The sequence below is a fragment of the Pseudophryne corroboree genome, chromosome 3 (genome assembly GCF_028390025.1).
Source record: "Pseudophryne corroboree isolate aPseCor3 chromosome 3, aPseCor3.hap2, whole genome shotgun sequence".
NCBI lineage: Eukaryota > Metazoa > Chordata > Amphibia > Anura > Myobatrachidae > Pseudophryne > Pseudophryne corroboree.
In genome coordinates, this window is record NC_086446.1 from 11,869,496 (window position 1) to 11,885,575 (window position 16,080).

A 16,080-nucleotide genomic window follows, 5' to 3' on the forward strand; every position below is an offset into this window, starting at 1 on the left:
GCATTACATAGCGGAGGGCGTGGCTTAAATGACGTCACGTTGTAACTCCGCCCCGCCTCCTCCCACCTCCTCCCCACGTCACAGCCCTCCCCTGCTAAGCCGACCTGGCTGCTCTCTCCCGCAGAGAGCAGCCAGAATGTCGGCATGTATGCATACATGTGAGAGTATGTAATCACTGGTGAATGTTATTACCATGTTTCCCAAATGAATGTTAGCAGTGTGGCCTGGAAAAGCCAAATGGTACTTTATTATTTTGCAGTACAGTGTATAAAGCTATTTATTTTTCTCCTTTCCTAAGTGATCTGAACACTAGACTACAACTTGTGTTGTCTCTGGAAGGCTCAGGGGTGGTATGGAACCAGTTGCTTATTGACAGATGAGGGCCTGCGTGCAGTCTTCTACTGGTCTCCCTCTTCTGGCCAGCAGGGCAGCGACTCTGTCCGCACTAGGAGGCTCTAGCACTGTGCCAAAGTCTAGGGCGCATGTGCAGGACTCTGAGGAAAAGGGGCAGTGGCCATTGTCCAGATGGTTTTCTTACTGTGCATGCATAAAACATCAGGAAAATGGCCACTTTGCCATCTTCCCTGTGATTTGTCCAGCGCTGCAGCCACCAACATGGGACTTCGGAGAGGTACGTTTGAAGAAATGGGTACACCCATTATTCAGAGGGAGACCCATGTATCGTCTGTTCTCCGAGTAGATGGGTAGGAGCAAATCCAGTGCGGGGTGTGTTAATTATGACAGGGTTAATTTTATGAAGTCATGTTAATGATGGAGAGAATTAATGATAGAGGATTGAGGTTAGGGACATAATGACAGGAAGAGGGTTATGGAAAAAATGACAGGGAAATGATTAAAGGAGGAATGACAAAAAGGATTAGGGACGGGATGACAGGAAAGTGTTAGGGACAGAACGACAGGAAAGGGTTAGGGACGGAACGACAGGAAAGGGTTAGGGACAGGATGACAGGAAAGGGTTAGGGACAGGAAAGGCCAGTTACCTCCCCCAAACGTCCACTTCCTGTCAATCAACTTGCATACTTTTAGCGATCAAAAAAGTCACTGGATATTTTCAGTTTGGCCTCACGCGTGTGCAGTACGATCCATCCGCATACGCACTCGTTCGAAAATCGTCCACCTTGCGAATTCGCATATCAGCGATCAGGTCTGAATTAGGCGGTATCCGTTTGATAGATAGATATTGTCTAGTTAGACAGTCAATAGATAGACACCATATGTTAGACAGACATTAGGTCGACAGGGTCAAAAGGTCGACGTGAAAAAGGTCGACAGGTCAAAACTTTCATACTTTATCCATGTCGGCATAGAGTTGGTTATAAACCTTGTGGCGAGCGCAGCGTGCCCGAAGCGTGGCGAGCGGAGCAAACCCCGCGAGGGTATGCCTCTCTACAATTGGGGGTCCCAGATGACAAAACTATCCACAGAAACCACAAAAATGCAAAAAACATGGTGTCTACCTTTTTCATGTCGACCGTTCAACCTTTTTCATGTCGACATTTCGATCCTGTCGACTAATGTCTTACATATGGTGTCTATCTATTGACTGTCTAACTAGACACTGTCTATCTTTCATACCGGAACCGAATTAGGCTGTAGTGTGACCTCAACCAAAGGTACAGTTGCAGAGATATTTAGCTGGACAAGTTAATCCTCAGGTGTTCCCTTATTCTGCAAAGTCCAGGGGTGGGATGGAATGGCGTCCGAGTTGGCCGGAGGTGCAGGTCGCCAGCCGAACTTGGATGTTATTTTAAAGCATAGTTTTGCCTTGTAAATGATTGCCATTAAAAAAAAAAGTCCAAGTTCGGCCGGCATACCGCATCTCCATACAAATCGGATGGCATTACATCCTGACCCAGGTGAAGGTGGTGACCTTCTACTGTATATGCCGTTAGCTTGGAAGAATGAAGCTGGCATTCACACACAGCACTCAGCTGTGACTGGTCTAAAGAGATCAATATATCACTTTTAAAGAGATCAATATATCACTTTTCATGGATCCATCAGGGAGACGGTGTAAGCAATTTGTAACATCAGATCAGTAACGCAGCAACCTGACGCGTTTCACCTCCAACGGTGAGTCATTGCTGGTCTGTGAAAGCCTTGTACTGGAAGTGGTCCAACTGGTGCTTGGCATAACTTAGTCCACACCTGATGGTTGTGGACCCATTGGTTTTGTGTTTATTTAAAAGTACATGACAAAGTATAAACAATAAAACAAAACACCATTCATGTGAAACCGGTTGGGTACACAACTTGTGTTAGGTATATCGGTTTATTCATTATAACTCAGATACTGTATACTTTATAAAAAAATAGCAGTTTTTAATGATACTTTGCTAAAATAGCACATGACAAACATACAGCTCCTCAAATGCCAAATACGGGAAAGGAGATCATGGGGGTAATTCCAAGTTGAGCGCAGCAGCAAATTTGTTAGCAGTTGGGCAAAACCATGTGCACTGCAGGCGGGGCAGATATAACATTTGCAGAGAGCGTTAGATTTGGGTGGGTTATTTTATTTCTGTGCAGGGTAAATGCTGGTTGCTTTATTTTTACACTGCAATTTAATTTCAGTTTGAACACACCACACCCAAATCTAACTCTCTCTGCACTTGTTACATCTGCCCCACCTGCAGTGCACATGGTTTTGCCCAACTGCTAACAAATTTGCTGCTGCGATCAACTCGGAATTAGGCTCCAAGTTCTTTAGAAGATGATGTGGAGTCGTTGCTATAGCCCAAACAATGTCCTCATTGGTTGATGATACAAGCAGTCCTCAGTGGTATATATTAAAAGAACAAAATATGACACAATAGTGTAATACTGATAACATTAGAAAAGGAGAGTTACAGTAGACTTACCTTTGTTAACTCTTTCTTCAAGGTCCATAGGGTCCACAGGTATAACATCAGGGGTTATAGGTGGTAGGATCAGCTTCTAGGCACCATACAGTTAAGCCTTTTCAGATATCCCAGCATGCTCCGGTCCCTTTCCCTATAACCCTGCTTCCTGCCCAAGCAGGACAGTTTTGGTAACAAGCCCAAAGGAGGAAACGAAAGCAGAGAGAAGGAAGACATGGTACACAGAAGACCACACTCTCACAGACAGGAGAAGGGAACCAGTGACCAAAGCTGCAAACCCACATAGACCAGGTGCATCAGGGTGGGTGCCCTGTGGACACTATGGACCTTAAAGAAAGAGAAGTAAGAAAGGTAAGTCTACCATAATTCTCCTTTTCTTCTTCGGTTCCATAGAGCTCAACAGGGATAACATTGAGGATGTCCTAAAGCAGAACTTCAAGGGTGGGAACACGCCTGATTGGATAGTAGTATCCGGCATCCAACTGAAGCATCCTGGGAGGCGACTGTATCAACAGCATACAACCTAAGAAAGGTGTGGCTAGAAGACAACGTTGCTGCCTTGCATAATCATTTAGCGGACGCACCATGGTGCACCAACCAAGAGGGTCCTACAGAGCTAGTAGAATGAACAGAGACAGAAGCTGGGACTTGAAGGCCAGCTTGAGAGTACGCTTGTGCAATTGCCATTTTAATCCACCTGGCCAGAGTCTTTATTAGCTGGCCAACCACTTTTGTGAAAATCATAAAGGTTGAAGAAGGAATCCGATCTCCTTAACGAGCTGGTTCAGTTAACATAGATCCGAAGGGCAACAAATTCCAAAGAACGCTCTGTAGTTGAGAGATCTGAAGAGACGAAGGCTGGTACAACAATTTCCTCATTCAAATGAAAATGGGAGACAACCTTAGACAGATAACACAGTTTAGTGCAAAGTACAGCTCTGTCCGGATGAAAAATCAGGAAAGGAGGGCAACAGGAGAGAGCGCCCAAGTCAGACACAGGTCTTGGCGTAGTGGAAAGGGTACTACCACTGAGAGGCCTTGCAGATCCAAAAACCAATGGTGACTGGGCCACACTGGGGCTACCACAATGAGGTTGCCTCCTTTGTGTCTGAGATTCCGTAGAACCCTTGGCAGAAAGAACACTGGTGGAAAGATGTACATGAGTCGGAAGGTCCACTTGATAGAGAGAGCGTCCATGAATGCTGCTTGTGGATCCTGGGAACAGGAGCCATACACCAGGACCTTGTGGTTGTGGTGCGAGGCCATGAGGTTGACATCTGGGAGACCCCACTTGTCTACAAGAAGTTGTAAGACTTCTGGATGAAGGTACCATTGTCCCGCATGAACATCCTGGCGACTGTGGAAATCTGCGTCCCAGTTGAGGCTCCCTGAAATGTAAACAGCACAGATGGCTGGAAGGTGACTTTCTGCCCATTTGAGAATGTGGGCCACTTTCTGCATTGCCATCTGCTGCAAGTGCCGCCCTGGTGATTGAGATAAGCCACTGCTCTAGCATTGTCGGACTGAATATGAACAGGTCTGCCATGAAGAACATTTTTCACCAGGGTTAACGCTTTGTAGACAGCTTGCAGTTCCAGGATGTTGATTGGGAGACTGAGCTCCCACAGCGTCCAACGCCCTTGAAATGAGCGCTGTTCTGTTACTGCCACCCAACCGTGGTTAGAAGTACCCAGTCTAGAATCCAAAAGGGTCAATCCTTTGTCCAAGTGAGTTGTGTGGAGCCACCAAGTCAGGGACAAGCGAACCTCCGGAGTGAGAGCCATCATTGAACATTTGATCAGATTGGCCGTTCCACTTGACCAGGATCAAATGTTGTAGAGGACAAGAGTGAAACAGCATACTCTACCATGTCAAAGGTCGAGATCATAAGTCCGAGGACCTGCATGGCTGAGTGGATGGACACCCGCCACGGCTGGAGCAGCTTGCGAATCCTGTCCTGCAGTTTGGATATTTTTCCAGTTGGCAGAAAGATGCTGATTCGCAGTCTAATAGGGCTCCCAAGTGTAAAATCCACTGGGATGGTGTAAGGGTGGACTTTTTGCAATTGATGAGCCCTCTGAGTGACTGGAGGAAGGTCATCGTGAGTTGAAGATGGTTGTGCAAAACTTCTGGCAAAGTAGCCAGAAGCGGTAAGTCATCCAGGTAGGGAAGTATACTGACTCCCTGACAACGCATGACCACTGTTACTTTGGTAAAAATTCTGGGCGCCGTAGACAGTCCAAATAGCAGTGCCCTGAATTGGCAATGTTGGCTGCCCATTGTGAAAAGCAAGTATTGCTGATGTGAGAAAGCAATAGATATGCAGATACGCATCCTATATATCAAGGGATACCATAAAGTCCCCCGGCTCCATAGCAAGGACTATGGATTGAAGGGTCTGCATGCGGCATTTGGGAACCTTGACAAATCTGTAGAGATATTTAAGGTTGAGGATGGGTTGGTGTGACCCATTTGTCTTGGGCACTAAGAACTGCGAAAAATAATAGCCATTTCCATGTTGAGATGAAGGAATTGGTATGAACACACCTGTTTGCAGGAGTGATTGCCCAACCTGTTGCAGAATTAAAGCCTTTTGGGAGTCTGAGGAAAGACCTATGCAAAAGAACTGTGTGGGGGGGGGGGGGGGGGGGCGTCTCTTGAATGAGATACCTGTGAGAGACCACTTTTTGCAACCAGATGTCCGTGAAGAAGTTAGCCTCCCTCACTGGGGTCCTCCAGGAGGTGGCCAGCCCCTTCACGGCTGCAGGCTTCTCCGTTTTTGCTGAAGGTTGACGTGCAGCTCATGGCTGCTTAGCCTTGGTGGCAGAAGCTTGTCTGGTGAAAGCTTGTCAATTTGCCTTCCTTGAGGATGAAAGGTACGAAAAGTAGAACTCCTAACACGTGGAGTCGGTGTGGATGGAAGAAAAGCTGTCTTAGCTGCAGCCAGTGCAGTGACAATTTTGTCCAATTCAGCGCCAAACTACACTTCACCAGTAAATGGGAGAAATTCCAAAGTTTTCTTGGAATCAATGTCAGCCTTACAGGAATGGAGTCAGAGAATCTGTCGTGCCAGTATAGAGGTGGTAGATGCCTTAGCTGCTAACACACCGGCATAAGATAAGGTCTTGCGTATGTAAGCAGCTGCTTGTCGCATAAGGGTCAAATATAACATGCAGTCTTCAGATATGTCTGAGGGTAATTCTTGCTCTAGGGCCTGTAACCATGATTCAGTGGCTTTTGCAGCCCAGGAGGCTGCCACGGTGGGTCTATTTATAGTGTACGTGAGAGAGAAAATAGACTTAAGGCAATATTCGATTCATCTATCTGTGGGCTCTTTCAGGGAAAATAGTGACAGGCAGAATGGACATCTTAACTAGACGTGCAATATGTGAATCTACCGGAGGGGTAGCCATCCACCTAGCACAATCCTCTGCAGGAATAGGGTAATGGGAAGCAAAACATCTTGACACGGGAAACTACTTAACCAGAGTTTTCTAGGGTTTCTAATTTCAATGAGGTGATCTGGGGAAATTCAGATTTCACAACTTTTTGTTGGTGAAAACGTCTATTTTCTTAGCGACTGGCTCAGGTTCATCCTCAGTGAGTTAAAGGACATACCTAATAGCCTCAATTAAGGGTGCCACCTTCAGTGTTGGGAGAATCATATGCAAGAATCAGTGACAGACCATGAATCCTCCCCTTCCTCAGCAGACGTCTTGAGTCAGATATGGCAGTAGACTGTGAGAAAGAGGTCCTAGTAGGGGATGGTTTGGTCCCAGGCAACATCTTTTGTAGTGCCAGAGATGTTTGGGCCAGGGTCTGCATGGTAGAATATAGTGTATTCACCAAGGTGGATTAGCCATAGAGACATTAGCTGGTGCTAACATGGGGGGGGGGGGGGGGTCCCATAGGAGGCATTTACAGTTCCACCAAGGTACCCAGTAACAGAGAAAGCCCATGGGGGCTCCTGAGTAGGTGCTGGGGATGTGACCTGGACAGAGCCCATCCTGTACTACATCCTGCACCATTAAGCCTGCAGAGCACAATCTATATGACAGTAACACGGTCGCTTCCTCTGTGCTGGCATGTCAACCAGCGGTACTAAGGGGCCCTGTAAAAGGATATTACCTGTGCCTCTATATGCTTGGTGGTCTAGTGGAGTCCCTGATCGTGGGTCAGTGTCCACAGCCAGCATTGGCATCTACCAATACGCATGGCGGACCACAATTTTGTCGCAACTCCCAGAGACCGGGAGCACTTCCTGCTCCCTGATTGCCATCCTTGCAGTCCAGGGGATGCCCATCAGCAGCGGTGTAAGTCGTAAGTTGTGGACCCAGCCACAAGTACCCATCTGAGGCAGTGGCCATGCGGGAGTTTGGGCACCGGTGGGGACTGTTGGAGCCTGCAGTGCTGAAGTGTCACAGACATCCAGTGCCGACAGGCTCAGTGTAAAAAGTAGAAAAATAAGACACTATGAAAAAGCTTTATGGGGCTGCAAAGTGCAGACTCCTGTAAGAGGTGCAGCCAGCTTCATGCTGGCACCATAAGAAAACTGACCTGCCTGAAAAAGGGGGAGGGCTATAGGGAGGGGGACTGGAGCATACTGAGATATCTGAAAAGGCTTAACTGTATGGTGCCCAGGAGCTGATCCTTCCACCTAGGACCCCCTGATATTATACCTGTGGAGCTCGATGGAACCCAAAGAAAATATAGATTCCTTAGATAACTGTTGAGACTCATACCCAACTTTGTGGTCTACACTGTGGGTAGACAAAGGAGCATGGCTCTGCCAACACAAGATACACTTCTTTCAATCCTCAGATGCTCCCCACACAGCATGTTCCTAGAGTTCCCACCATAAAGCAGGGGAAAATGAAAATAGTGCACACCCTAAGTACTAAACACTGCTAATCAGAATAATTGTAATAAACAGCAATATAACATTGGTATAAATTTGAGTTGCTTAGCACAATTTTGTCCAAAAATATGGGCCCATCAAACGCGACTAGGTGACCTCATCTTGTGGATCCCTCCAACAATAAACACGAGCATAGCTAATCTGTGTGACATCTCTGATGTCTAAGCTGCTTTATCTGTAAAACATTTTTCTCACTCGGAGCATGGAAATGGTTTCTCACCTGTGTGACTTTTCTGATGTGAAACGAGATGTGATTTCCGTGTAAAACATTTTCCACACTCAGAGCAAGGAAATGGTTTCTCACCTGTGTGAATTCTCTGATGCTCAACAAGAACTGATTTCAGTGTAAAACATTTTCTGCATTCAGAACATGAAAATGGTTTCTCACCTGTGTGAGTTTTTTGATGTGTAACAAGATTTGATTTCCGTGTAAAACATTTACCACACTCAGAGCAGGAAAATGGTTTCTCACCTGTGTGATTTCTTTGATGCTCAATAAGAATTGATTTAAGTGTAAAACATTTTCCACATTCAAAACATGAAAACGGCTTCTCACCTGTGTGACTTTTCTGATGTGAAACAAGATGTGTTTTCTGTGTAAAACATTTCCCACACTCAGAACACGGAAATGGTTTGTCACCTGTGTGACTTTTATGATGTCTAGCAAGAACGGATTTCTGTGTAAAACATTTCCCACACTCAAGGCATGGATATGGTTTTTCACCTGTGTGACTTTTCTGATGACTAGCAAGAGCTGATTTGTGTGTAAAACATTTCCCACAATCAGAACATGGAAATGGCTTCTCGCCTGTGTGAGTTCTCTGATGATTAACAAGATCTGATTTTTGTGCATAACATTTCTCACACTCAGAGCATGGAAATGGCCTCTCCCCTGTGTGACTTCTCTGATGTGTATCAAGATGTGATTTGTCTGTAAAACATTTCCCACACTGAGAACATGGAAACGGTTTCTCACCTGTGTGAGTTCTATAATGTTGCACAAGACCTGATTTCTGTGTAAAACATTTCCCACACTCAGAACATGGAAATGGTTTCTCACCGGTGTGACGTCTATGATGTGTAACAAGCTCTGATTTCTGTGCAAAACATTTCCCACACTCAGAACATGGAAAAGGTGTCTCTCCTGTATGATTTCTCTGATGTATAACAAGATGTGATTTCCGTGCAAAACATTTCCCACACTCAGAGCAAGGAAATGGCTTCTCGCCTGTGTGTATTCTCTGATGCTCAACAAGAATTGAGTTCTGTGTAAAACATTTTCCACACTCAGAACATGGAAATGGCCTCTCACCTGTGTGATTTCTCTGATGTGAAACAAGATGTGATTTCAGTGTAAAACATTTCCCACACTCAGAACAAGGAAATGGTTTTTCACCTGTGTGATTTCTCTGATGTGAAACAAGATGTAATTTCTGTATAAAACATTTCCCACACTCAGAACATGGAAATAGTTTCTCACCTGTGTGAATTCTCTGATGTATAACAAGATATGATTTCTGTGTAAAACGTTTCCCACATTCAGAACATGGAAATGGTTTCTCACCTTTGTGACTTTTTTGATGTGCAACAAGTTTTGATTTTTGTGTAAAACATTTCCCACACTCAGAACATGGAAATGGTTTCTCACCTGTGTGGCGTCTCTGATGTGTAGCAAGAGCTGATTTGTGTGTAAAACATTTCCCACACTCAGAACATGGAAATGGCCTCTCACCTGTGTGAGTTCTCTGATGATTAACAAGATCTGATTTTTGTGTATAACATTTCCCACACTCAGAGCAGAAAAATGGCTTCTCACCTGTGTGACTTCTTTGATGTGTTAAAAGATGTGATTTGTCTGTAAAACATTTCCCACAGTCAGAACATGGAAATGGTTTCTCACCTGTGTGATTTCTATAATGATGAACAAGATGTGATTTCCGTGTAAAACATTTCCCACACTCAGAACACGGAAATGGCCTCTCACCTGTGTGACATCTCTGATGTGTAACAAGATGTGATTTACATGTAAAACATTTCCCACACTCAGAACATGGAAATGGTCTCTCACATTCCTTAGCTGACTGATAGGTAATAAGCTTTGCATTTGCTGTAAAACATTTGGCATCTATAGAAGATGGAAACATTTTATCTACTCTAAGAGCTGTAATAGTTACACCAGGAGAACCTTCCTCAGTATTAGCGGGATCAGGTGATACATCTGCACTATGAGATACTGGATGTAGAATTGTGGTAATGGGGTTTCCTCCCAGAGAATCTTGTTTTATGTCATCTTCTATTTCACAATCTGGAGATACAATTAGATTTTCCTTTGAAATGTTCCTGCTGTTATGTCCATCTCCTGGGAAGAAAAAAGATAAAATGATGCCACATAAAATGTAATTTTCCAACAAAGACTGTTGACAAAGGTCCTTAAAATACTATCCTATTGCTTCATGTACAATGTAAAACCTATCACCTGACATGGTGGGTCATTCTGACCTAATCGCACGCTGCCGTTTTTTGCAGCAATCAGGTCACTACTGCGCATGCGTATGCACCGCAATGCGCAGGTGCGTCATACGGGTACAAAGTGGTTCATTGCTGTGCGATGGATTTAATGAGGAATCCATTCGCACAGCCGATCGCAAGGAGACTGACAGGAAGAGGGCGTTTGTGGGTGGCAACTGACCGTTTTCTGGGAGTGTTTGGAAAAACGCAGGTGTATCCAAGCGCTTGCAGGGCGGGTGTCTGACGTCAATTCCAGGACCAGACAGGCTGAAGTGATCGCAAGGGCTGAGTAAGTTCAGACCTACTCAGAAACTGCACAAAATGTTTTTGCAGAGCTCGGCTGCACAGGCGTTCGCACACTTGCAAAGCGAAAATAAACTCCCCTGTGGGTGGCGACTATGCATTTGCACGACTGCTAAAAACAGCTAGCGAGCAATCAACTCGGAATGACCCCCATTATACGCAATGTTATGCATAGCGCGGTATTACAGCTTTATTGTAATCATATGTGCTGGAATTTACTTTGCAACATCAAAGCAGCGTTACAATAGTGTGTGGTTAAGCTAAGAAACTCCTGGGACCGATAAATATTAGAAGACTTTGTTTCACTGTATGGATATTAAACATGGTAAACTACTAAAATCATAGAACCATTTCTCATTAAATGTTTAGCAATTTATCGGAAATTACATCAATTATAAAATGTCAAGCCGACCAGAAGGTGTACCATCTGGGCAGATGTTTGGAAAGTCCTGAGATCATCATGCCCACCAATGAGGATTGTGTCAGGATTTGGGTTTGTTCTGGACACGTGAGAGTGTCCATGGTGTTAATACTTGTGGAGGGTGTGTGGAGAAAACTATGAGCAAGTTCATCTTCATAAATAAGTATCTAAAGTATTAAATACTGGATAAATGGTCAGATAACAGCAACTGCCACTCTTACCAGTGGCAGTTCAATATGATCATGGGTTGGAGTTGGGATGTTCAAGGAGTACGATGAGTAGAATACTGTAAGCAGTAATGTACTGCAGGATGATTGGCACAATAGCAGAACCAGTAAGTGAAATTTTAAGCAAGGTATTACCAGAGAGTGGGCAGATGTCCCAAACAGGGATCCATAGGCTGCAGGTGTCTGGTTCAATGGAGGTAAGATGTAGTCCAGAACGACTGGGTTAGAAGCTCGGTCAGTATCAGGAGTCCAAGTAGGTAGTATAGCATAAATCCAGGTAAATAGTGTACTTAACGCGTTTCACTAGGCCAGGTCAAGCAGCTTCATCAGAAGCATAGCCATAGTATGTCCATGGAGCCTCTTATAGTAATTGTGGAAAATACATATCAGCTGTGTGCCATCAGTAGCTAATATACCGATCCGTCCAACAGAATAAATGAAAGAACATATGTGGCAAGCCCACTTTAATCCTATAATCCAAAATATTGTTTCATTTTTTTTTTAATTCTTTATTTATTCAGCAAGAGCTAAATGGGTATACAGAAAAATGTATGCAAATACCAGTAAACAGACAGCTCTTCATTTCACATAAAAAGACATAATACAAAAAGAAAAAGCAAGACACTAGAAAATACAATTACAAAGGGTAGCACAATTAGTAGTAGCTTATATGAAAAACAAAGTGGGGAGCCGTGGTCAGAGGCCGAGAGCAAAATGTCAACGGTTCAGGAACATGGTTTGGAATAGTTGACGGTCATTATCTAGAGCAGGGCGACGCTGACAGCCAGGGGTCCTAAACTAAGTTGAATTTATGGGGCAGTCATGAAGATAGCATGTAATCTTTTTCATATTGGCTATAAACCGGATATGGTTATTTAGAGCTTGCATGAGGGTGGGGGTGGGTGTGTGTGTGGGGGGGGGGGGTGCGAGTTCCAATTTCTGGCAATTAAAGATTTCGCACCGGCTAAGACATAGGAAAATAATTTGTTCAAGGTGGGGTCAAGATCCTGAAAGGGGCGGGCCAACAAAAAGATCAAAGGGTCCAGGACAAGTGGGATACCGGAGAGGGAGTTTAACAGATCGAGGACTTTAGTCCAGAAAGGAATTATAATAGGACAAGTCCACCATATATGAAGCAGGGTGCCTCTCTGTCCGCAACCCCGCCAACAAACCGGAGTAGCAGAAGGGAAGATTTTAGACAGTCTATCCGGGGTATAATACCACCAATAATACAATTTATAGGAGGTTTCTTTTATACGAGTTGAGAGAGAGCTCTTAGCAAGTCCATCCCTCACCTCCTCCCAACAGGAGTCGTCCGGAGAGGGGCCGAGGTCCTTCTCCCACTCCAGCTCATGTCGGGTCCGCACGGGAGAGGCAGCCTCAATCAGTATTGAACAGATGTGAGAAATCATACCCTTGTCGAGAGGACTCTTCAAACAAATTCGCTCAGAAGGGGTAGGACCCTCATGTGATCCCGTATAAGAAAGTGACCGGAGAAAGTTGCGAATTTGGAGGAACTCGAAAAGGGGGGGGTACTATAGAAGGAAATGTAACCTTGATGTCATCCAGAGACGCCCACGATCCCCGAACACGGAAATCAGATACAAACCTAATACCAGCTTTGAACCATAATTTGAAACGCGTAGGAGAGAGACCAGATGGAAAAGCCGAATTATCCCACGGGAGTAAAGGAGGGGGGAGAGGAGGACAACTTAAATTTAGTGGACGCGTAGTCCCAAAGTGAGAGGGAAAATTTAAGATAGGGGAACAAATGGAGAAGCGAGCTTCTAGAAGCTTTATCCATACCCTATAGGGAGGCTAGGGATCGGACACCCAGTATATAGGTCTCCAAGTCGATCCAAGCAACCAGAGGAACAAAGGAGGCCACCATTTGGCTTAAATGACTAGCCAAATAATACAAATAAATGACTAGCCAAATAATACATCAGAGAACCCTCGGCCCCCCCCAATGACCTAGGAAGCTTGAGAGAGTTTAATGCTAATCTGGGGGGTTTGTCATTCCACACAAACCGCAAGAGAGATGACTATTTCCCTCAACATATTTTCAGAAACTTTAACAAGGAGTGTTTGAAATAAATAAAGAAGTTGGGCCAAGATGGTCATTTTAATAGCAATAATCCTACCCAACCAAGAGATTATATAGGATTTCCAAAGAGCGAGGTCCCGTTTGATTTTATATAATAATCAGGGATAATTTTCCGCATAAAGGTGGTCATAGTGGGACGTGATATTGACTACCAGATATTTAACTCGACGTTCCTGCCATTTAAAATGATATACAGAAGATAAAGAACTCTTTAGTTCATGAGAAACATGTAGGGGTAGAGCCTCCGATTTAGAAAAAGTCATTTTGTATCCCGACAGATGGCCATATTCCTCGATAATATCATGAAGGGCAGGGAGGGAAGATTGAGGATGCATAAGCATCAACAAGACATCCGCAAACAACGAAATTTTAAAATCCTGGGGACCCGCCTCCACTCCTCGCACCTTGTTAGATAGTCTGATCATGGCGGCAAGTGGTTCAATGACCATAGCAAATACGAGGGGTGAGTGGGCAGCCTTGTCTAGTGCCATTAGTAAGCGGGAAGCGATCAGAGAGAATACCATTAGTCAAAACTCTTGCGGTGGGGGACGAATACAGGTCAGAGACGGCGGTTAAAAATTCTGCAAAATTTTGCAAGGTTTGAAATAAGAAAGGCCATGAAATGTGGTCAAACGCCTTTTCAGCATCCAATGACAGGATAAGGGAAGGGGTTTGTCTGCGATTAAGAATTTGGATGAGATCTATTGTCCACCTAGTGTTGTCCCTGGCCTGACGACCCGGGATGAAACCCACTTGGTCATAGTGGAGTAGGCCAGGGAGAACACGGTTTAAGCGTGTGGCTAAAAATGTTGACATACAGCTTAACATCGATATTCAATAACTAGATCGGCCTATAGCTTGCACAGTCATGGGGATTTTTACCTTCTTTATGAAGAACGATTATCTTGGCTTCAAGCATGGTTTGAGAAAATTGGGACCCATGCAACACTGCATTAAATAGGGGTTTAAGGTAGGGTATCAAAATATGGGCAAACTTTTTGTAGTAGGAAGCTGAAAAGCCATCAGGCCCAGGGGCCTTCGACAGCTTCTGAGTCTTCAGAACATTAGAAATCTCTTTGTCAGTGATATCACAGTTCAACTGCATAGACGCTTGTTCAGATAGACAGGGGAGGTGGGCACGTTGAAGGAATTCGTTAATCACATCATCAGAAGGCCTGGGTTCCGTCACGTCCCTATTCAAATTATAATGGTTTGAATAAAAAGCCTGAAATTCACGGTTAATAATTTGAGGGGAATGAGAGAAGTCACCCGTGTTAGATTTGATGGTCAAAATTTTATTGCGCGAGTTCCGAGCTTTAAGTCTAGATGCCAGGATCTTGTCGGCTTTATCTACCTTTTCGTAAAAAATCTGGGTCAATTACTACAGGGATTTGGTGGTACGATCCGACAGGAGAGGTCAGCTTTATTTAAGAGCTCCAAATGAGCCTGAGATGGGGTCAATTTATGCTGGAGTTCAAGGGCATGAAGTTTAGAGGTCAGGGAGGTCATGTGAGAACCAGTCAGTTTCCTATGTCGAGAAGCCATACTAAAAAGGTGGCTTCGTAAGACAGTCTTATAAATTTCCCAGAGGGTCAATGGAGAAATATTGGGAGAGTCATTAAATTGGAGATATTCCAATAAGTGATTTTTAATCTGAACAATATATTCAGAGTCATGCAAGAGGGAATCGCTAAGTCTCCAAGAGGCAAGGGGGGGGGGGGGGGGGCGAGAGGCAATGAATACAAGGTCAGCCATCATGGGGCAGTGATCCGACCAAACCATAGGATGAATGGCAGCTGAGGAAAGCTTAAGTGAAAGATCCCTACTTAGAAGGATCATGTCAATCCTCGAATACGTTTTATGCACTGAGGAGTAGAACGTATAATCCCTAGCCGAGGGGTCAATAAGTCGAAAAGAATCAAAGAGTAGATGATGTTTAAGGAGAGATAGTAAGGCTCTCGACGATGGAGATAGGGGACCCAAAGCCGAGAGGGTGCAAGGGGAGGAGCGATCTATGGCATGATCTAGGACTTCATTAAAGTCACCAGCCAGAATTAGTACACCTTTAGCATACTTCGAGAGCAAGGCATCAATTTTCTTAAAGAAGTGGGCTTGTTTTTGGTTTGGCGCATATATGTTAACCATGGTACATAGGGTACTGTTGAGTTTCCCCACCAATATAAGCCACCTATCCTCCTTGTCAGCATAAACATTCTCTTGATCAAACATTAGATGGGGGGGCGTGGCCACGGCTGCAACGGAGTAGGGAGCGGATCTCGGGAGCTCCCCGAATAAACCCATCCTTTCACCCATCCTGACCCCTCTGGTGTCCCTGCCCGGGCTACATACCTCCCTCATACTGCTGGGCGCTGACGGGCATCCTTTTTTGCGGTCTCCGGGACTCGTGGGACGGCGCCGGCTGACTTCCGGCCCTGCGGCCTAGGCCTCCTCCGGATCCCCGGCCTCAATTTCATCGCCCTCGGCCGCGGAACGCCCGGAGCTCGGGCGACGGGCTGTCACTGCCAACAAGCACCCTGGGACGACTGGGAGGTGGAAGCTGCCTCTCCTCTCCCTGACAGGCTGCGGCCCGGAGCCCTAACACCCGGAGGGGCATAGGAAGCAGGTACTTCTGGGGAAGGGGAAGGGACACTGCGGCCATTTTGGGAGAAGCTATACAGAAGGCCCCACTGCTCTGGGCTGACCTCCATGCTTGG

General features: G+C 45.2%; 1 protein-coding gene across 3 annotated transcripts in view; it reads right to left on the reverse strand.

Moving 5' to 3' along the window:
• Positions 1-5,532: 5,532 nt before the first annotated feature.
• LOC135056953 (zinc finger protein 271-like) overlaps positions 5,533-16,080 on the reverse strand; it is a 51,642-nt gene continuing 41,094 nt past the window's right edge. For all 3 annotated transcript variants that reach the window (XM_063962743.1, XM_063962744.1, XM_063962742.1), the window contains one exon: positions 5,533-10,159. In XM_063962743.1, coding sequence (XP_063818813.1) covers positions 7,992-10,159 — 2,168 coding nt within the window. In that variant the 3' untranslated portion in view covers positions 5,533-7,991. The remainder of the gene's footprint in view (positions 10,160-16,080) is intronic.